The 21,486-nt window shown below is 33.7% G+C and overlaps 3 protein-coding genes across 19 annotated transcripts; 1 reads left to right on the top strand and 2 right to left on the bottom strand.

Moving 5' to 3' along the window:
• Window positions 1-463: 463 nt before the first annotated feature.
• On the bottom strand, window positions 464-16,429 carry LOC105227547 (V-type proton ATPase 116 kDa subunit a 1). Of its 13 annotated transcripts, XM_019990760.3 has the most exons (12): window positions 15,099-15,226; window positions 13,696-13,927; window positions 13,451-13,627; window positions 13,260-13,388; window positions 8,895-8,992; window positions 6,066-6,107; window positions 5,251-5,377; window positions 4,019-5,177; window positions 3,701-3,918; window positions 1,859-2,081; window positions 1,561-1,732; window positions 464-1,491 (listed from the first exon to the last, which is right to left on the bottom strand). In XM_019990760.3, the coding sequence occupies exons 2-12, from the start codon at window positions 13,810-13,812 to the stop codon at window positions 1,380-1,382; spliced, it is 2,574 nt and encodes an 857-aa protein (XP_019846319.2). In that variant the 5' UTR covers window positions 13,813-13,927; window positions 15,099-15,226; the 3' UTR covers window positions 464-1,379. The 13 variants fall into 13 exon arrangements, with proteins under 13 accessions (XP_019846319.2, XP_049305082.1, XP_049305083.1 ...); XM_049449125.1 differs by lacking the exons at window positions 6,066-6,107; window positions 8,895-8,992; window positions 15,099-15,226 and adding exons at window positions 10,917-11,089; window positions 16,290-16,429; XM_049449126.1 differs by lacking the exons at window positions 6,066-6,107; window positions 8,895-8,992; window positions 15,099-15,226 and adding exons at window positions 10,917-11,089; window positions 15,401-15,421.
• On the top strand, window positions 15,440-19,324 carry LOC105227549 (set1/Ash2 histone methyltransferase complex subunit ASH2). 5 transcript variants are annotated; one of them, XM_011206942.4, is made up of 9 exons: window positions 15,440-15,706; window positions 15,776-15,954; window positions 16,010-16,172; window positions 16,235-16,371; window positions 17,690-18,076; window positions 18,212-18,492; window positions 18,556-18,813; window positions 18,872-18,972; window positions 19,042-19,324. In XM_011206942.4, the coding sequence occupies exons 1-9, from the start codon at window positions 15,573-15,575 to the stop codon at window positions 19,055-19,057; spliced, it is 1,656 nt and encodes a 551-aa protein (XP_011205244.2). In that variant the 5' UTR covers window positions 15,440-15,572; the 3' UTR covers window positions 19,058-19,324. The 5 variants fall into 5 exon arrangements, with proteins under 5 accessions (XP_011205244.2, XP_029406652.2, XP_011205243.2 ...); XM_029550792.2 differs by having other exon boundaries at window positions 15,448-15,706; window positions 19,045-19,324; XM_011206941.4 differs by having other exon boundaries at window positions 15,448-15,706; window positions 16,235-16,416; window positions 19,045-19,324.
• On the bottom strand, window positions 19,240-21,359 carry LOC105227545 (uncharacterized). The gene has a single exon (XM_011206925.4). It carries the CDS (start codon window positions 21,073-21,075, stop codon window positions 19,669-19,671), a length of 1,407 nt encoding a protein of 468 aa, XP_011205227.2. The 5' UTR covers window positions 21,076-21,359; the 3' UTR covers window positions 19,240-19,668.
• Between the last annotated feature and the right edge of the window lie 127 nt (window positions 21,360-21,486).

Genomic DNA, 21,486 nt, shown 5'->3' with positions numbered 1-21,486 from the left:
AAACTAGTTTGAAAAAAACTATTTGCATCCATACCGCTCCATAGAAATGAGGTAAAAGCATATCGATTGGTTTTGCCACTGGAAATGGATTCCCGTTTCCGGTCAATCGAATACAACTTACAACTGCGACCTCAACAAAATAAGAAATTCGCAAAAGCAGTCACTTTATAATTTAGCTCAACGCATAAAATATGAAAACTGTTCCAAAGTAAACAGGACTGACGGCCATACCGGCCAACGAGCTCAAACACTCGTTCGACATGCTTTTGGACCGTGCAAAAAGAGTATTGAAGCAGAAGGAAGCTATTTTGAATAAAAAAATTGATTTTGCCAAAAAAATCATTTGTTCTGTATTTTTTTTAAAGTCCTGTTTACTTTGGAACGCACCTTGTATGTATAGAAATGTAATTTAGATGTCATACTGTTTTTCGCCTTGTGAGCTGTTTTTTATTTGTATATTTTCTGAACAACAACATTTTCTACATTTTACTTGGTTATATTCAGATAACTGTAGGTTATTCAATTCGATATTAATAGAATAACCGAACATTTTATACTTGTTGTAAATTGCAAAGATTCAGTATTAATTGCATTATGCGGCTTTGTCTATTAACTGAGATATGGAGCGCCACAAAATATTTATATATGTGAATGCTTTTATAACTCAACTTACAAAGCTGTATATTATTAATTATTAGGAACGTAAAGTTTTTAATGCAATATTAAGTAGTTTTCTAAAAAGTTGATAAATAAAATGTGTTGAGGGAAATAAACATATTTTATTATAAAAAAAATACATAGAAATGCGTATTATTAGTTGCCGATAAATACATACATAATTGAATTCATATATTTTTTAAATACATACATTTTTTATGTTTGTCGATGAAAGCTAAAAGCGTTATTTTATGCAAAGAATTCTCGTAACATTAAAATTATTACATGAAACATAAAACTGTATATATATGTATATATATGCATATGTAGTACTATATTGGATAATCTCATTTGCAAGTCGAACGGCGAGCATATGTAAGTCTTCACAAGCATTCCCAAACGTTTCCTCACATCGCCTTACAAAGCATGCCAGAAGCCTTGTTGAATGTAATAAACATGTAATATATATATGTATGTGATTATAGTATGTATGTATGTATGTATGTGTATATGTATATAATTCCACTAAGTTCAATTAGATTAGCTTTATGTGAATGTTACATTATTAAATTCCATAACTGCTTAATGCATATTTAATTAATTACTTTATTATAAATGTATGTGTGCATAAATTCTTCAATGTTAATGTGCTGTGCTTGAAGAGCAACCACTGTCGTTCCAAATTGCAATATATTTCAATCAAAGGGACGACATTAATTGATTTACTCGGCACCTTCGACTGCAGCGGCGCCGCCATTCTCAATAATTTGATCGAAAGAGAACGGTTGAAAAGCGTAACCGGTACCTTTGTAAAACTTGCTTTGAAATTCAACCCTAGAAGAAAAATATGAGTAATTAATTTTAATATATAATAGCCAATATTGATATTAAGCAGCAACGTACCAATGGAGACGTAGAGTGTGCAAGAATGCTGACAAACCCTCCATCAACACCAAAATGCCCACAGTAAGTATGGCCCAGAAGGCGAAAACAATGGTCAGCATAATACCGCCGGTCCAGCCTTCCTGCTTCAAGCCAATCGACAGAACCATATTCCACAAAACCTCAGCCAATTCTGGAAAAAATGTGCGACAGATATTGCAATTAAATAACATAAATTAAATATTTTATTCAACATATGTATATGTATATGAACATGTGTATGTGTATTAAGTCATGTGCGCATGCGCCCTACACTTACGTGCGTGTGCCAAAGACAGTGCCCATAAACGTAAATACGATGCTGTATGCGATACGGAGCCCAAAACGAATTCGATAGTGTGTATGCCCTGATGTATGGCGATTTCGGAAAGTTCCTCCTCCTCGTGAGGATCGCCGCCGCCACCGTGCCCGGCAACACCGCCAGCAGTGCCGTTAGTCATGCCCACTTCTGCATCGCTTGTGGCGCCAGTCAGATTTTGACGCTGATGGTAAGCGAAACACAAATGTTAATGTTAAAAAAATATACAAAAAAAAATAGTGCAAAGTACATATTTATATGTATATAGGTTTTTACAGTTTTAGACATATTTTCTACGCGTACAACTAACCTCCTCCTGTGTATGTAATTGAATTTGTTGGGTATTTTTTTTAGTGTTTTTTGTTATTAATTTTGGTTTTGAGACGTACATATTTTGTGGTAAATGCCGAAATTTGAGGAAAAGTACAAAATAATAAAGACATTAAAACATTACAACACTGTTATAATTTATTTCGTAAATATTAGTGAAATTAAAATGTACTTATGTAGTTGGTTAAGGCAAAAGGAGTAAGTGAACGTGATGTTGGTTCGGGGGCACACTTAGCGTGAAATTTAGAGAAAAATAAATTTTTTTGGTTTTCAGTACTTCGAAAGTCTATACTTTTAAAAATAGCATACTAAAATTGTGAACGAATATTGCAAATATTTTTTGAGTTACAGGCATCTAAAGCGTAACCGCTCAGTTTAAAATTTATTTTCAAACGACTACTTTTTCGAATTTTTGAGAAATATTTCAAATTTTTTTAAAGTCTGTAACTTCTATAATTCTTTTTTATTTTTTTCTTTCAACCACTGTGAGTACTGCTGCAGTACAGAATTTTTTTACTTTTAGGCGGTCACGCTAGGTGTGTCCCTTAAGGTGAGTTTGATGTAGGAAATTATGAATTCTTTCGAAATTTCTTTTGCAGGTATTTTTTGTATTTTTAACTATAGTATTACGTCAGCAACAATATAAGTTCGTTTCCAACTAGTAATGTGCTGCTAGATACTAAAATTTTGATTTGAATATTTGTGTGCTCTGCGAATTTTCGCAGTCAAATTGCTATTAACCAAGGAACAATAAAACAAGAAAAAACGTTTACTTCGGTTATACCGAAGATATCAAGCCCATATAAAAGATTTTTATTGATCACTTTGTATAGTAGTAGTGATCCTCTCTGAACAATTTCTTCGGAGATTGTATCGTTGTCTTGAAAACTAATCCACGCCAATTTTCGTAAAGGTAGCTTGTAAAGGCGATCAGGTTGTGTAACAGCTATCTATGTACATATATGAAATAAAGGTCTGATATCGGGGATTCCGACAAATGAGCATCTGTTTGGGTAGAAAATGATGGGTGAAAAATTTTAAATTGATGTATCAAAAACTGAGGCATCAGTTCACGTTTACACAGACAGATGGACGGACGGTCAGTCAGAGGCCGCTCCCACGAGAGCCGGCTCTACGTAACCGGATTTTTATTCGCCCAAGCGCTGTCAACTTGGCAGAATTCTGTTGATACAACAACAGCAACAGAAAGTCAGACGGGTATGGCTAAATTCACTGCTCGTCACGCTAATCATTTAAATAAAAATTTTAAAGAATCCCCGACGTTTCCTCCCGGGTGTTACAAACATTGTGGCAAATATAATAAACCCTCTTGAGGGATTAAAAAACTGTGCATATCGTGATTAGCGATGAATGGTGATAATGAACGATTCGCTTGCCAACACAAAAGATATAGAAACATACAAGTATTTCTAAATATGTTTTTTTGCTGATTGTTAAGCCCCTTCAACTTACGTTTGCTTGTCGACGCTGTTGAATAATCTTAAGTGGCTTGCCCAGCAACATTACAGGTATACAACAGAGAGCGACGAAACGGAACAAATTCTGGAAAAATGATTGGCCAGCGTACATATATGACTCGCAGCCTGGGAGTGGTGTCTTTGGCGTATTACCCAAAACCATATCAATGAAAGTAATCAAAATCGAGGGAGCGCAACCGGCAGAGTAGGGGGCTATTAAAGATTAGAGAATTACATATTAATATATTTGTACATATATAAAATAAAGTATGCAATTTAAGGCAAAGAACTATTGAAATGTTAGAGTACTTACGGGCATTAGTCGCAGCATATCTATTCCATTTTATAAACATCAAAAGTGCCAAATAGAAGAACATCATTACTAAGAAGACCAACTGCGGTATGAATTCATAGAGCAGAGCATTTCGGTTTTTGAAGTAAGTGTGATTATGGAGACTCAAAGACACGCCGAAAATCATGTGAATCACACCGAGTATAATTGATATCTTCATTTTGTATGAATTTTGAAATATAATCTTATTGGCTGTGGCCACTTGCCAAATGGGATCCATACCAAATGGATAGGGTTCGCCTTCATAATCAGCAGTGCTGGGATTCAATTGCAAATGTTTATTATTCAGCACTGTTGTCCTATTATAGTTGACATGCCAATGTGAACCGAAAACATTTAGCGACTTTGAGAATATATCGTTATATATTAAGCCCGTATACATAGAGAACACGCCCATTAAGAATATTATGTAACGACCACCGAAAAATATATTCCAAATTTCATTTGTAGTCTTCTGTGCAGCCAAACCCTTCTCCTTGCGTATCATCCATAAGCCGAATAGTGCCATAAGTGTACCATGTCCGAGATCACCAAACATCACAGCAAAGAGGAAGGGAAACGTTATAATCGTATAGGGAGCGGGATTCATTTCGCGATACGCAGCCACGCCATATGCATCGATTAGTGCTTGAAAAGCTTTGGTGAACTTATTGGTGCGATTGTAGGTTGGTGGATTCTCAAAAGTTTGCATACGATTCAAAATCGGTGGCACCGACGAACCAGAACGTTCGGTGCCGCGACGCAATGCCAATTGAATGGTCTCGATGTCCAGCACCGGCACCCAGCATTCAGCGATCAGACACTTTTGTGTCACATCCAAATTAAAGAGATTCAACGTGTGATAAATGGCTTTGATTTTGCGCACTTTCACAAACCAATTCTTCAGATTCTTGGCGGCAGCGACCAAAACACGATGACGATGATCTTGCGTTTGCCCCAGCACCGTATTCAAGTCCTCGATGCGCGTCATCACACCCATGGCCATTTCACGGCGATCGGCCGGTGCCTCTGGGCATGGATATAATGTGGCGCGAAAGCCTTCGCATATCTTCTTGACGCGTGTCTTCAACTGATCACCTTGGAAGAAGATAATAAACACCGACTTGTACACCTGATCACCCTGTTAATTAACAAAAACAAAAAAGAGTTATTATTGTGTGTTTATAAAAAAATGTTGTTGTTGGTTTACTCACATTCGATGGATCTTCGAGCGGTGACTCAATCATGGCTTGACGCAGAAAAACATTGCCGCGACAGGCGCGCCACAGCATGCGCTCAAAGGCAGCCAGACGTTCGCGCAAAATTACGCCAGCAACAAAGCTTTATGGTCGGCAGAAGAAAACAACAACAAATACCATTAAAGTGATTGTTATGTGAAAGTATTTATAAGTAAAGAAAAAGAAAAAAATGGGAATGGCGATTATTTACAAATGCAAAAACTAAACTCAAAACATTAGTCATGGACAAATACAAATGCTTCTTCGCTCAAGCATTGGGGTTTTGAACCGTAGAAACTAGTTTTTTAATCTTTATTTATTATTATTGTTTTTTCGTTTCCGCAAACAGCAACGTGACCGGCGATCATGTGATTAACAAAAGTAAGTGGTGCGTTGGGGAAATACATTTATATGTATGAAAATAAACAAAAACAAAAAGTATGCATGGAAACAAAAGAAATAATAAATTGTGCATGCGCAAGAGTTAAATGTAGCAGCTAAACTTAATTATAAATGGTCCGTCGTTTGGCAATATTCGTTGGATCCTTGCGTGCTGTATTAAAATATATATATGTAATATATGTATGTAAATATATATGTATTTATGTGTACATTTAGGCGAAAAAGACGAGGAGCATGAGCAGATTTGATGCGTTTCGGGTATAGCGTGCCTCTACAATTTACTACCAAACAATGAGTTTTGGGATATAAAAATTGATAAATCATATTCGTTCAACTGATTGACTGATTGATAAACGTTTTAATTTGTTTTGCAAATTGTTTGTACAAACCATGGCAGGTATTCTTCACGCTCATAGGTCTTATCCAAGTAACTACAAGACAAGCAAACGCATTTTAAGCGCAATTGTATGTTAGTGTATATGGAATGGAAGAAGAGTTTTGCAGAGTTTATTCATTTGTTACACATTTTGTTTTTGGAAGATATTGAATTATGTTTTTGTTGTATAGTGTTTTAGTTCTTATTTGAGCCTAAGAAGTGATGGTTTTAATTTCTTGTTAATTTTTGTTTGGTTCTGCAGTATTCTTTATTATTTTTTATATTTTCAAGAGTTTTCTAGATCTAGTTAAAGGGAAGGGTACTGAAATTTTAAAGCAGATTTTAAAAGAAATTTTGACTTATGCATAAAGCATTACAAATAATTGAATTCATCTTTCAATTAAATCTTTTTTTAAACTTATTGTCCCGAAATTTGTAACTAAAAACTATTCTAAAAATTTTAATTCCAAATACCGAATTGAACATCCCAAAAATGGGATAAAAAGCGGCAAACAACGGATTGAAAAACAAATTTAATATCAAACTTATAATTTCAAATTAAGAAAAGAAATTGTTTTAGAATTAACTTTTTTTGAGCTTGAGTGAGGTTCTATCATTTTGGTTAACTTTTGAAAAGGAAAGCTAAGTTTTAATAAAATATCAATATAGTTGAGCTAGTTTTCGTTTTTTTTATTATTTTTTTTTTTAATTTTTTAATAAAGTTTTTAAATTAAAAAATATTTTCTCAATATTTAATTCCAAAGCTTGCAAATTTTTAATTTTTATTGTTAAATAAAATTTTCAATTTATAAACCCAAACATCTTGGCTTAAAACATTTTTTTTTTCAATTCTTACTCGAAATTTAGGATTTAAATTTTTAATTCTGATTCCAAAACTGGAATAAAAAACTTTATATTTAATTTTTAAGCCAAACTTTCTGAATGAAAAAAAAATGCAAGCATTTTTCTTTTCAGAAATATGTTTGAAATCAAGCGGTCTGTTTACTTTTTTGCGCAAAAAACTGAAATTTAAATATTACTTTGCGTCTGGAAACAATTTTTAATTTTCACATTTGGTTTCAAAAACCTTTTCAAAATTTAGGTAAAACTCAATTTTAGAGGTTCATTTTTTGGTTTTTTTCTACTAAGAGCTCACCTTAACTGCTATAAAAATTGTAATTGTTTAATATTAAGGCAATTGATTGAAAAAATTAACAGTCAACACTTCAATAAATTAATAAATTTTTAAGGTTCTTCCAAGTAGCATCGTTCTTGCATTCTTCTAAAAAAAAAGATATTTCTATATTGGTTCTCCACAAAAATCTCGCTTTTAACATAAAGGTAATCAAAGCTGAATTGCCGAAAAGTTAAACTTTGAGGCAGGCGATAACAATTTTCGATATCATGCAAAATATTCAGCATTTACTATTATAGTTAGAACTATTTATTGTTTTATTATGGCCTCGAGTATTTCCAACGCTTTTAGCAGCAATGCAGCATTAATAAAAAGCCGCATGCGTTGATTGCGCGCTTCACCCGACGATAATGACGATGACCCGAAAAATCTAGGTGTTTATAGTTCAATTTGTAGGCTATAAATAACAATTGTTAAAAGAAAAACCAATTTGGACAACACTTTTTTGTACTCCATGTCATTTACGTTAGGTTCAAGCAGCAGAACGGCAGCCAAAGCGGTTAGTTGCTAGATTAAGTTTTGTTACAAAGCGACTAATAGAAAAAAATTAACTTTTCAGCTTAAGCACTTTGAATTCTCTTCATTATTTGATTTTATTTACTTTAGTAATTATTGTTAACCTGTTGTGAGGTAAATATTGTTGTTTATATGCAGTGGCCCGAATTTTATTAGAGCAATTAATATTTGAAGTATTTTGACACTTCTACTTGTCAATCAATATTTTGCTCTATTTTGATTGAAATTATTGTTATTTAGGAATTATCGGTTCGGTGCCAATTCTGTAGACCAATTAAGTTTGAAAATATAAAAAATTTTAATTTTCATTCCGTTTTACATAAAGTTAAGTAATTTAGAGACAAAGAAAAAACAAGAAAAACGTTAACTTCGGTTGCACCGACTAGAATACCCTTCACAAACACAATCAATTTTAATAGTGTAGTTTGTATGGCAGCTATATGCTACAGTGGTTGTTGTAGCTGCAGAATTCTGCCAAGGTAACAGTCATTAACCGGATAAAAAGCCAGGTCCGTTCCGTTTACGTCGACCCGACTATCGTGAGAACACTACAGGGGTCCTATATCGGTGCTTGCGACAAATGAGCAGCTTCTTGGCGAGAAAAGGACGTATGCAAATTTTCAGATCGATATCACAAAAACTGTGGGACAAGTATATACAGGCAGAAACACATGCCTAACTGGACTCCGCTCGTCACGCTGATCATTCACATTATATATGTATATATACGTATATAAATTTAATAGGGTCTCCGACACAAATATAAAAATAATTAAAATTTAGGACCCACTTATTATTTATGGAATCGTTATCCGAAAAATGTCTAAAGCTTTAACAAATTATATTCGAAAGCTTGCTATAAAAATTTCATCAAAAATGGTTTGCTTTCACAAAAAGTCGAATATTAAAAATAAAATATAATTTAATAGCAAGTATTTTTGATATTACTAGTAAAAGCTTTCATTACTTCACAAATATTAGAGCTCGTTGCATTTCGAGCCACTGCATGTTTTGTATATATGTAAGTATTAAGTAATGTTATTAAAGTATGTACAGAGTCTAGTATTTTATATTTGTATAAGCCAGCGGCAGCATTGTTTTTTTCTTCTCTTTTATATTAGCAATACGTACCCAAGCTGAACTGGACCCATCGAGTGACCAGTTCGCACTTCGTCGGTGATTAAAGCGCGTGTCATCGACTCAGTTGTGGTATTGATACCACCCTCTTGCTACAAATTTCAAGAAATATACAAATTGTATGCTATATTTTTCATTGCCAAGACAGGAAAAGTAGTTGCAATTGTATGTGTGACAAAAAGTTACTGTTATGCATATGCAAATGATCCTTAACTGCCTAATCACCAACACCAGATAGTAGTTCAATATGAAAAAATGCTTTTGTTATAAATTGGTAGTATTGTTAGCAATAATACACTAATTGTTAGTTAAGTTATTCTTAATACACTTTACTATGGATTATGAATTCAAACAGTTCGATGAACCTTTACCAGCTGTGAGGCCCGGTAACCAATGTATACACCTATCAACTCCGGTGTAAACTTTGGTGCTTGCAATATGCATGTATTTGGGCGCATGAAGTGGCTATGTATTTGTGACGACTCTAGCGAATGCCAACAAATCATATGTGCATTTTTATCAGTAATATTGGAATGAACCAGCGCATCTTATATAACTTATTTTGGAAGAAAGTGTGGAAGGTGAATGCTCACACGAGAATTTAAGAATTTGCGACAAGTAACAATTTATAACGACGAGGACGAGGTATGCTTAGGTGACGTGACCATGGAACATGAGGAAGTGAAATGGATTAAGGAAATCGGATACGCACACGCGCATACATTCATACTTACATATACGAGTATTTACATAATTAAATACTTATATGTAAAATATATGTACATATGTATGTACACATATAAGGGTGTCCGTTATTTCCCCCAAGTTGCTTGTTTTTCTGCAAAGGTTCCCTGAAGTTCAGTTTTGCGCTAAAAACAAAGATCGAACGGAAACTAGTGATTTATTTTCAATTTTAATCGTGCACATTTTACTTTTCCCATACATTTAACATGGGACGTTTGTTATTTAACATTAAGCAAGTAAATCCTCAACTTTGAACAAGTGATATTCTGATAGAAATTGTCCGCTCTGCAGAAAATATCTTAATTTCCTCCATAAAAATATTCCTTTAAAAGTTATACATGGGTTTTCAATAAGAGTTATGATTTCTTAAAAAAAACTAATTGTTGACATCTTAAAAATGGCCGAAATGACAATTAAAAATCATATCATATCATACACTCTGTGTTGCTCATACAACACGGTGTACTTTATGAACACAGTACATACAATTTGTATAACTTTTAAATGAATGTTTTTAACAAAAAAATTTATTCAGACCCTTTTTGCAGAGCGGAAAATTCTGTAATAAAATATCACTTTTTCAAAGTTGTAACTTTATTTGCTTTGGAGATAAAAAAAAATATTGCAAAAGATCTAGAAAACCTAATTATTTAGGATTTAGGCACGGTTGAAATTGAAAATAAAAAAATGTATCCTTTTTGTGGCAAAAACAAAACTGCAGGTGGCATTTGCAAAAAAAAACACTTGAGAAGTCACAGATCCGCCTTGTAAACATATTGTGTTAATTGGAAATAGCTTTGGTGGAGACTGCATTTTCCAACTATGCTTAAATATCTTCGGATATTTATCAGGCAAAGGGGGCGTATTTACAGCGACGTATACAAACATATATAATACAATTTGGATTAAACAACACATATGGACAAATGAACCAAGCGCAATAAATAAGTGTACAAAACAAACACAAATAATAAAATTCGAAAAACAAAAAGAAAAAAATGAAATCAATATAAAATTAGTTATAGATTATTTTGCGGTGCAAAGGTCCAAACGTGCTATCGTGAAGTGAATAATGTGCACTAAACAATTGGCAGCATAAAGTTTCCACTTTTCATATGCAACTCTTTTAACACAACGCTTCTGAGTTTAGTTTTTGCAAATTGAAAATCATAATATTCAACAAAAACTTGTAAAAACAACTTTGTACAACACGTTGTTGTTGTTGCATAGAGTTTTTTGTTTACTTTCTGTGCTTTTTTTGCATATATTTACCCAAGCTTTAAATTTTGTCCGGGCTGACTAGCGCGCATACCGGCCTCTTCCCCCAGCAGCTGCGCCTGCTCATCCTCGTTCTGATTGTCCGCCATCTGTCTCCGTCCATAGCGCCAGCGTGATTTAAAAGTAGTAGTGGAGGAGGAGGTATTGTAAGAAACTGTAGGCACCGTCTTTACACAATACACAAACGCAAAATAACCGAAAATTGTGTGCGCACGAAACGTTGCAAGGGAATTGGTTGATTGATTGTTGTTGGGGAAATGGTTAATAGTTGTTTTGGGATGATATGGATACAAAGCGAGTAGCGTATCGGTTGAGTAAATTTTGTTTATGTTGTTGTTTGTAGCACGTTTGCGGAGTAGTTTCGTATGCATGTGTGCGTGTGGTTTGGTATTTGGTTGATTTAATTTGCAGATAAAACGTATGAACGTAACGCAGGTGTTTCGTATTAATTAACGGAAAATAACAAACGAAAAAGGGAAAAAAATGTTTTAACAGAAATTGAAATCAAAAATTTGTTCTTTTAAATTACTTAAAGTAATATGTAATAAACAGCTGTTAGCGTGAGACAAACAACAGAAATATGCGTGGAATGTGGCACAGCTAATGGGATTATCAAAATAAATTTAAGCAGGCACTGGACGTGATAAATTTATAATGACAAATATTGTGTAGAAGTGCAAGTTGCAGACAAACTAAAAAATCGTGTTCAGTGCACTTTCAAAGGGTAGTTCCTCAAGGTGCTGTGTTTGCATATATCGAAATCATGGTTTTCAATGCATTTTGTTAAAATATACTTGTATGTGCACTTATTAGAAAATATTGAATTTAATTTTTTTTTTTTTTAAGTTTTTGGGAAAAAAGCAAGTGGCTAGTATTTGTAGGTTATTTACTATGTATATGTGGTAGATAAGTGAAGAAATTTGTTTATGAAACAAAATTTACTTGAAATATCTAAGCTATAATAATAAAATTATTTAATTCTGTATTTTTACATAAGTTTCGTTTTAAATAATCCATTGTGCCATTGGCCTCCAATAAAATTTTAAGCGAAAATTATCATTATTAAAGGTTACAACTTTTTACAATTACTAATTCTTTCATCAAAAATGATTTAATCATTTGTTTTGTTACACTAGGAATACGAATTTAAGGCCAAAATTGATCAACAAATTATAAAATCAAAGCTTACAAAATAAAAATCATACTCTGTACATTTAAAACATACAACAAATACACAATTTTTTTTTATTACGAACATTAAATAATAAGAGATAACAACTGTATAAAGAAATATTTTGAGAAACCCAAAAAGTTTTTAGATAAACACGCAGAACTTGCTGTAGAAGCTACATATATATACATGTATATAAATATGTAAATTAATTTTTTCTAATATAATTAAATAGTGCTTATTTACAGTTTATCAAAAAAATGAAAAACTAAATGAAACGTCAAAGTAAGAATATCTATTTAATAATCATAGCTAAATTAACTATTAAAAAGTACCAAAAAAAAGAGCGAAAAACTAAAAATAAAACAGAAAAATTCGGAAGTTTTGAAGGAGTCAGAAAGGATTATAAACCGCACAATAAAAGAAATAAAATGCACATATTATTTGTATAAAAAAAGTGTTACTTATACAAAGGAAATGTGTTTCTGCTGGTTTGTGGTTTCATTGTGGTAAGGGCGTGTGAATACGGTGGGGTTTCAACTATTTGTATGTAACAAATTTAGTCAATTACATATGTAAATATGTAGATAGGTATACATAAATAGACTAGGAGGTTTTTTTCTCATTGTAGGTACATACATGTGTGTGTAGGTGTAACTTCACTGATAAAATGGCTGGTGGCAACTATAACGTTCATTTATTTATATTTTGTGTGTGGAAACAATGTAGGTTTGTGATAGATATTAAGTGGTTTTCGAAAAACTACGACTGTATAAAATTGGATATAAGCATTTTAAGTTGGATTGCTTTTGTTTCACTATTGTATATAACCATTATAACATATAATGTAAAAGGGTGGGAAAGGAAGCATTTCATTTTATAGAAATTTAATACTTTGAATAGATAAGTATATTAGTATATCAATAACCATTTAGAGAATGTGTTTAGATAGTGTATTATTAAAAAATGTCTAATTTTTTTCTTTAAAAAATACAAAAATTTGCACATGTATGTATTTGTTCAATTTGTGTTTCATTACAATGAACCAAATAAGGTTAGCGAAAAACTACTGATTAGTAAACTGTGTAAATTGATTGACAATTTATGCAATATTATTGAATTAATAAAACTAAAATATTAACATACTGCTTGTTTAGCCAACTCACCTCATCGAAGAAAACTTGTGTTTTGCGCAAAATATGTTTCAATTCTGTTAATTCAAGGAAGTTACGTTTCAATGCCTCTGCATTTTGGTTAACTTCGCGCAACTCGTTTTCCAGTTTTTCAAAAGTGGCCTGAAACATTAAAAATAAATCAGGTTAACTTGTAAATGTTGACAAGTTGAAATTATATTTACTTCCAAATCAATCATTTCTCTGGGTTGAGGTGCTTCGGGGCTTTCGCCCGTATCCAACATCGGTATACCATCCTTTTTGATTTCTTTCTCCAAATAACGCAATTTACGCTCCATCTCATCACAACGACGCACTTCATTGACGAATTTGCGTTGAAAAACATTCACATCGGGATTTAGCTGGTATATGTATAATTTTGTATAAGTTGCATATGTATATTGTATGAAATAATTATATAACTACTCACGTCTCGGAATTGTACCAGACCCAACTCGCCTAATTCTGACACGCATGCATAGGCCGCTTCACTTTGCAAAAAGAGTTGACACAAAGTCATCTCCTCACTACGGAATAACGACCCCATCTTGTTGTTGCTTTGGTCAAACCAACAACAATATTCTAAAAGTAATTTTTCTGATTCAGTGGCGGACTTTTCGAAGCGTTAATAACTAAGTTGATATTCCCTGGGATTCAAATGTCTAAAAACAAAAATGTTTTTATTGTCGCATTAGTAAGATTCAGTATTAATAAAAAATAGCTTTGATGCAGCTAATGATATTGTGCTATACAAAAGTGAAGTGTACGTTATTCACAGTTGTTCTTATCGCTTACTGTGATAAGCCTTGGAAAGACATTTTGTATATTTAGATTTGTATACTCTAATAAAACATTCTCTTTAATTTCTACAGCATCAGGGAGCTCACGTCTATATACACACATATCTTCATTTACATATGTATGTATATAATACCTCTTTGTGAATATACATAGTATATATAATACCTCTTTGTGAATATACATAGTATATATTACTAAAGTACATATATGCACTGTCTGGACATTTGTATACACAAGTGGTAATGTGTTTAAAAAAAGTTTAATTTGAAATTAAAAATTAAATGATTGCGAAATTGTTTGTAAGATCGAAATATTCCAAAACTACCATTCAAATTTTAATAACACATATCTCTTTGATAAAATAATCGTGTTGGTTCGTGGGTGAATGACTTCTTTAGTTCTGGTTTTTTTTTTAATAACCAACTAATAGTTTTCCCTTTGTATAATGCATTTAAAAGTATTGTGAATTTTCTTTAATGATTATGAATCACTTTATGCTTTATCGTTAGTGCGTTTGTTATACAGCTGCTAATGTTCCCTTCTATTAATTATTTATAAGTATTGGTACAATTAAGAAATTTTAGTATCACTCAATTTCCATGCAGATGCAAACAGTTTATGTAAATTAGGGCAATTTTTAAACACAAGTATTTATATAAAACTGATATTATTTGCTGACGCCTTTGACGTAAAGCGAAAAAATCAATAGCGCTTATTCATAGCATCCAACATCAGCAAATACTATGCTGATATAGACACATACGCCTCCCATATGGTATATGCCGTCGAATGCACAAAGAAAAAAGTAACGTGGACTTATTGCTCCCCAACACCCACCGGGAGTCTCTTTTGCTACTCTGGAATATATTGATTTTCACTGCGACAAAGTGTTAATTATAAATCGTTATTGTACAACACGTTAGATATAAAGTAAATAATAAATAACCTTTGAACGTACGCTTTTTATTTTAACAAATTTCCACTATTTTTTCTTTCTAGAATTGTAAAATATGCAAGCTATAATTTAATTACCACAAAATTTGCATCCACCACAGAAAGAAAGTAAATCGCCACTGGAGTGAAAAATATCTTCATTGTGAATAGTAGAAACAGTGTTGTCTCTTTTTTAAGAATGGTACAATATGCACCGTGGTACAATTAGCAGCAATTGTATTTAAAAAATGTATACAAGTGGTAGCAAATTATAAATAAAGAACAAAACATAAGTATGGCTTTCCCTCAATTTTTATTTACTTATATTCCAGCTTACAAACGCACAGAATTAGATATTTTTTCATAAAATATTAAAATATAGTAACTTTGTATTTACTTACATAAAATTCATGATGTACACTACTCACTGAACATACTTATCCAATTACTGTTCGTCTCTAATTGCATACCACCTTTTGCAAATATTTGCAGACGCTTTTATAACTTTTTTTTCATTTTTTTGATTGGTGTAAGGCTCTGTCTTTAAGCCATTTAAAATATTAAGATAGAAAAATGGATGAAGTACAAACTGATACCAATTCACAGTCCGAAACAGCCTCGGAATATGCATCCAGTGAGCGAGCAGCTGAAACTACACGAGAGGAGAAACCTGCTTCAGGCGCCAACAGCGCCGGCATTTGCTACTGGTAAACACAAGGACAAAGTTTGCAAACAATAAACACACTCTTATTATTATTTTTTCTTCAATTTGACAGTGGCAAAGAGCGTAATCTTAACATAGTGGAACTATTATGCGCCAATTGCAGTCGTTGGTTTCATGAGTCTTGCATCGGCTACCAGCTGGGCAAATTGGTGCCTTTTATTTCCAACTATATGTTCGTATGTAAAAATTGCTCACAAAGTGGACTGGAAATATTTCGCAAAAGCCAAGCCAGTAAGTGTAGTAAAATTTTAGAAATATCACTTTATACAATATTGAATCCTTGCAGCAATACCACAAATGTGTGTCACTGCCATAGCTAATATGCAACAAAATGCGGTAAAGGACGGTAAAAGCAAGTTTCTATTTAGTAAAGACAAAGAAATCATACCATATATAGAACAATATTGGGAGGCCATGACTACGCTGCCACGGCGTGTCACTCAATCTTGGTGAGTATATAAATGACAACATGTAAGAAATAATAAAAATAAGAAGTTTTTTCTATTGCTAGGTACTCCACGGTGCAACGTTCACTGGTTAAAGAGGTTAATATTTTGTTTACTTACGAGGAGAATGCGGAGACTGGCGCCATGTTTGGTTTGGTCACGCAGGATCTATCACTAATTAAACCGAACTACGATACCATGGGTAAGGGCGGATTGCTACGAACATCCGAAGATGGTCACGGGACAGGTAAGTAGAAGTGCGTGAATGGATTGGAGCAGTGCGAAATAATTTTAAGCATTTGTAAACAGAAAAAAGAGACGAAATGTAATTTGCGGAAACTTATCCACCAGTCGCTTTGTGCCATAATTCGCGTGCTTTGCTCTCGCTCGCTCTTAAGTAAATTTCTCTTTTGTGTCCAAATGAGCTCATTTTGCATGCCATTACTGATTAGATTGTTGTATTGTTTTATTGCTGTTTAATTGAGATTTTAATTTCTGCATATTAAAATTTAATTTACTTTAGTCAATATTTCAATGTTTATCAATATCACGTCGTGTCCATGAGTGTCGATTTGTTCAACTTTTCGTATTTACTTCAAACCGACAACCGGGTCAACTCTAACTTTCCCCTCAATTTTTAGCTTATTTACTGATGAATGTCTAAATCAATTAAAGTTTAAAATAGTTTTCTATTTATGTATTCGCCCTCTTGTGATTGTGATTGATTACTGTGATGGTAGTTTGTTTCCAAATGCATTTTGTCACATTGGGGCGAGGCTCACCGTCGACTTTCGTAGGAAAATCAAAGTGGGTGGAGAGGCGGCAGCGGAACGTTTGTTACGTGCCAGAAGTCTGCTGCATTGTTCGCGAATCTGCGGATATCCACTGTAACAATTGTTTTGCTATGAGGCATGTTTGTATATGTGTGCATGTGTATGTATGTATGTAAATTTTTTCACAGTAGTTAGTGCTGTTTTGTTTTACATATGTACATACATATATCGATTCGGTTGGACGCTTCGTTTTTATCGCTGCTGTCGTTGCTGCGCACGTAGTTGCAACTTTCCGAGTATATGGACAACAACACGGTGTCGCATCGCGAGGAAGAAAGTACGTAAAAGCATTGATTGATTGGTATATTGATTGGCCGATTATGAAGTTGAATGTGGCATTTGTGAAAATAATTTCTCAAGGATTTGTGTTATTAGGTTGTTTAGTTTCACTTCATTTATTGTTGCAAAACGTAGAACAATGAGTCATAGTTTTCGTTTAGTTTTTGAGTTATTAATTATGGACATACTTATGTATGTATATGTAAGTAAGGACATAGAAATATCGTCCACTCTGAAGCTCATTGGTCATATTCCAACAAAAATTCGAGATTTGCACACATTCCATTGCTGATATTGCGCTTCTACATGACCTTATTCCATTGGCGAACGTCAAAATACGTATAGAAATTTCAGGTCGAAAATATTTTTAATTATTATTTATTGTATGCATCTCTCACCTATTCCTAGCTTCCTCTTTGACGAAGAATAATCGTCAAAACAAACGAAAGCTTCCCGGTAACGATTCTGGGCCTACAGGAAAAAAGGGTCGTCCTAGTTCTGATATTACGGCGAATGTGAAGTTACCAGCACATGGTTACCCTTTGGAGCATCCTTTCAACAAGGATGGCTATCGTTACATTTTAGCTGAACCTGATCCGCATGCTCCATTCCGACAAGAGTTCGACGAAAGCTCTGATTGGGCTGGTAAACCAATACCAGGCTGGTTATATAGAACTCTAGTGCCAAATTGTGTCCTATTGGCTTTGCATGATCGAGCACCGCAACTGAAAATTTCCGAAGATCGTTTAGCTGTTACTGGTGAGAAGGGATACTGTATGGTACGCGCCACACATTGTAAGTTAACAAAATTAATATTTTTTCACTTGATTTTGATTTTACGCAATCAATCACGACATTTTCGCTTATTCATAATAATTGTGTAATGTACATAAACACTATAAAATACTACATATTTTGAAAAACATTTAGCTGTGAATCGTGGGCGTTGGTATTTTGAGGCAGTTGTTGAAGAAATGCCAGAGGGCGCTGCAACGCGATTGGGCTGGGGTCAGGAGTACGGCAATCTGCAAGCCCCTCTCGGCTATGACAAATTCGGTTATTCATGGCGGTCACGAAAAGGTACCAGATTCCATGAAAGCCATGGTAAACACTATAGTGACGCTTATGCGGAAGGTGACATTTTGGGTTTCTTAATCGATTTACCCGATGAAACGGACACCAACTACTTACCCAATACCTTTAAGGACAGAGTATGTTGTTAATATATACAATAAATATGTAAAACATATTTATGACATTATTTTTGTTTTCAGCCTCTTGTAAAGTTTAAGTCACATTTATATTATGAAGATAAGGATAAGGTGCAAGAAACACTGAAGGGCCTTAAAGTACTGCCAGGCAGTAAAATAGAGTATTTTAAAAACGGTAAATCACAAGGTGTGGCTTTCACAGATATATACGGTGGTTCTTATTACCCTACCATATCCATTCACAAAAGCGCCACAGTAGCTGTGAATTTCGGACCGAATTTCAAGCATCCCGAAGTATTGAACGAATTAAAAGCTAAAGGAGTAAGTCGTGATTTAAAATGCTTTACGTAATTGCTATATATTTCTTATATGTATTTAGATGTGCGAACGTGTCGAGGAGTTAATAAGTGAACAGTGCCTATCAGATATAATGTACTTGACAGAGAATGATGGAAAGCTGCGTCTGGATAATTTTAATTTGTAAGAAATTTTTATTTGAGTTTCTGAATTTTACAATACAAATTGTAATTGTAACTAATCTTTGAATAGCAGTAAATTAAAGTGATCCTTTTTGATGTTCACTGTGATGCAGTTAATGATGCAAAATAGGTAAAGGCTAACTTAAGAAGATTATCCTACCCGAAGAAAGCGTACACAAAATCATTGGAGATTCTACATACAGCCCATTAGAGATATGAGACATCTACAATTCAACAAGATTCGGATGAAAAAAAAAAATATATATACTTTGATTCGAAATTTGATAACACACTTCTTCATTATGAAAAAATTAAGCTAAATAAAAAATATTTTATAGTTTTATCAACATATAGTGAAGACTGTTTTCAAAATTTATTTTCACACAGTTCTTTTTAAAACGTTAACACAACTTTAACGCTTAAAGGCACTTCTTATATAATTGCACTGCAATTTTGCAAATTTTATTTGTACAAATTATGTAAGTATAGTTTTTGTTGTACAATGTTTCGAAAACTAGAAATATTGGCAGTTCTTTGAAATAATTTTAATCATACAATCCTCAAGATATTGAAAGTGAATTAGAAGAATAATTTTCCATTTTTGGTTTTAATTTCACATTTTCTTGTATTCGAAACACTGTTTTTCATGTGTTGTGAAAATTGTGGCGCATTATACAAACCGCCACGCCTGTGATCGCTATTTAAAACCATCATGTTTGAAGGCATTATATGGCACATACAACTCTCGCAATCCGACCTCTCCACGCGCATGATGATGAACTGCTGCTGAGATTGAGCGACCGGTTGAAACAGTTCCCGTCGAAGTTGAAGTATTGGCATTGATTTGCTGCCAGCGTGACACAAAACGATCCACGGCATTCCGCGGTCGCAGATTAAAATCACCGCTGCTGTTAGCTGAAGAACCTACATTGGAATTCGATAAACTTTGTGTTCTTGTACCCGCGCCTGTACTGGATGTTGTACTATTTCGACGCTGATGTTGAGCGCTGATGCCTTTTGCATGCAGGGAAGGCAATATAATGGCATTTCGATTGTTGAAAAAATTACTGCTCACACGGTTAGCAATTAGCGGTTTTTGCCACACAGTTTGATGATGGCCCGTAAAAATTGTAGCTCTTGGTGTATGACCAATTGATAAATTATTTTCTGGCTGTCTTATTATAGCTGCGGATTTAGCGTGAGGTGCCTTCACTTGAGTCAATTGCACAAAGCTTTTGTTCGAGGCCAAATCTCGAAAACGCCGTTTGCTTTCCAGTACATTTAAAATTGGAGGCATACGAAAATGGTGTTGCGTGTCAAAAGGCGTGTTTTCATGAAGCAGTGCAGGCGACTGCATAATAGATTGAGGTTTACTCGTTGATATTTTACGTAATCGCAATGAACTAGATGTACTACTGTGCTCACGATCTGTTGAAGTCTGTTGTCGTATTACTTTAATAGAATCATTTCGATGTTTTGGACGTAGTGGTATTGCTGTTACACGCAATAAAGCCATTTTGGCTGAGAGCCTGTCTGCGTACGATTTGCTTATGGCACTTTTCCTTCCTAAAAACTGACCTTCTAATGTTTCGATCCGTCGTGCTTCTGTAGTAGTGGGCGTAGCGAGCTCATCATACCTGTCTTCATCATCAGAACTGTTCAAACTCAAATGTGAAATTAAGTCATCATCAATATTTTGTGTTAAACTGTTATTGGCTTTTGAGTCATCTACGATTTTTTCTACAATTTCCTTTGTTTGTTTTCGTTCTAATAACTGTGGAAATTTCGTCTGCCATTCTATAATCTCGTTACGCAAATCTGGTTCGACGGGCAGTGCCTCCTCACTAGATAGCATACGCTCAACTTGTTCCCAATCTAATTGATTTTGTTTTATGGCATCGTCAGCCCATGGTATTGATCCTATTGAACTGCGATCAAGGCTGCTGGATGAATAAGGAACATCTTGTAGGAACTCGGAATCGTCTTCGTGGTCTTCGTTAATTTCGTCAATATTGTTATTGTTAGACACTGATATTGGTATATTTTCTTCGTGAAGATCGTTGGATACCATTTCGGGAAAATTATAAAAACGTTTATTAGACATTTTTTCAAAAAATAAATGTAAAAAAAAAAACTTCAAAGGATAACAAACGTAATTACAAATCTGCGGAAGTAAATTTATGAAAATCGATGTCACAAACAAACCCTAAAAAAAAAATGATGAGCAAAAAGTGAATGGAAAGGACGTTGACACAAATGTAAACAAACGAACTGGAAGAACAAGCATTAATATCCTTTCAGAGTAGTCGCTACTAAACCAATTTGTTGGAACGTTTTTATAACGTTACGATAAAATGCTTCACATTGAATCATGTAGAAATTATGGTATTTGTCATAATTCAAATCTTTAATTTAGCAACCTATGGAAACATAGCAAAGAAAGTTAATGAAAATATAAGTGCATGTATTAATCTATGTAAAGAAATATACAACGTCCAATTGTTTAGGGTATATA

Source organism: Bactrocera dorsalis, chromosome 2 (assembly GCF_023373825.1).
Source record: "Bactrocera dorsalis isolate Fly_Bdor chromosome 2, ASM2337382v1, whole genome shotgun sequence".
Taxonomy (NCBI): domain Eukaryota; kingdom Metazoa; phylum Arthropoda; class Insecta; order Diptera; family Tephritidae; genus Bactrocera; species Bactrocera dorsalis.
This window is presented reverse-complemented; position numbering and strand designations above follow the sequence as displayed.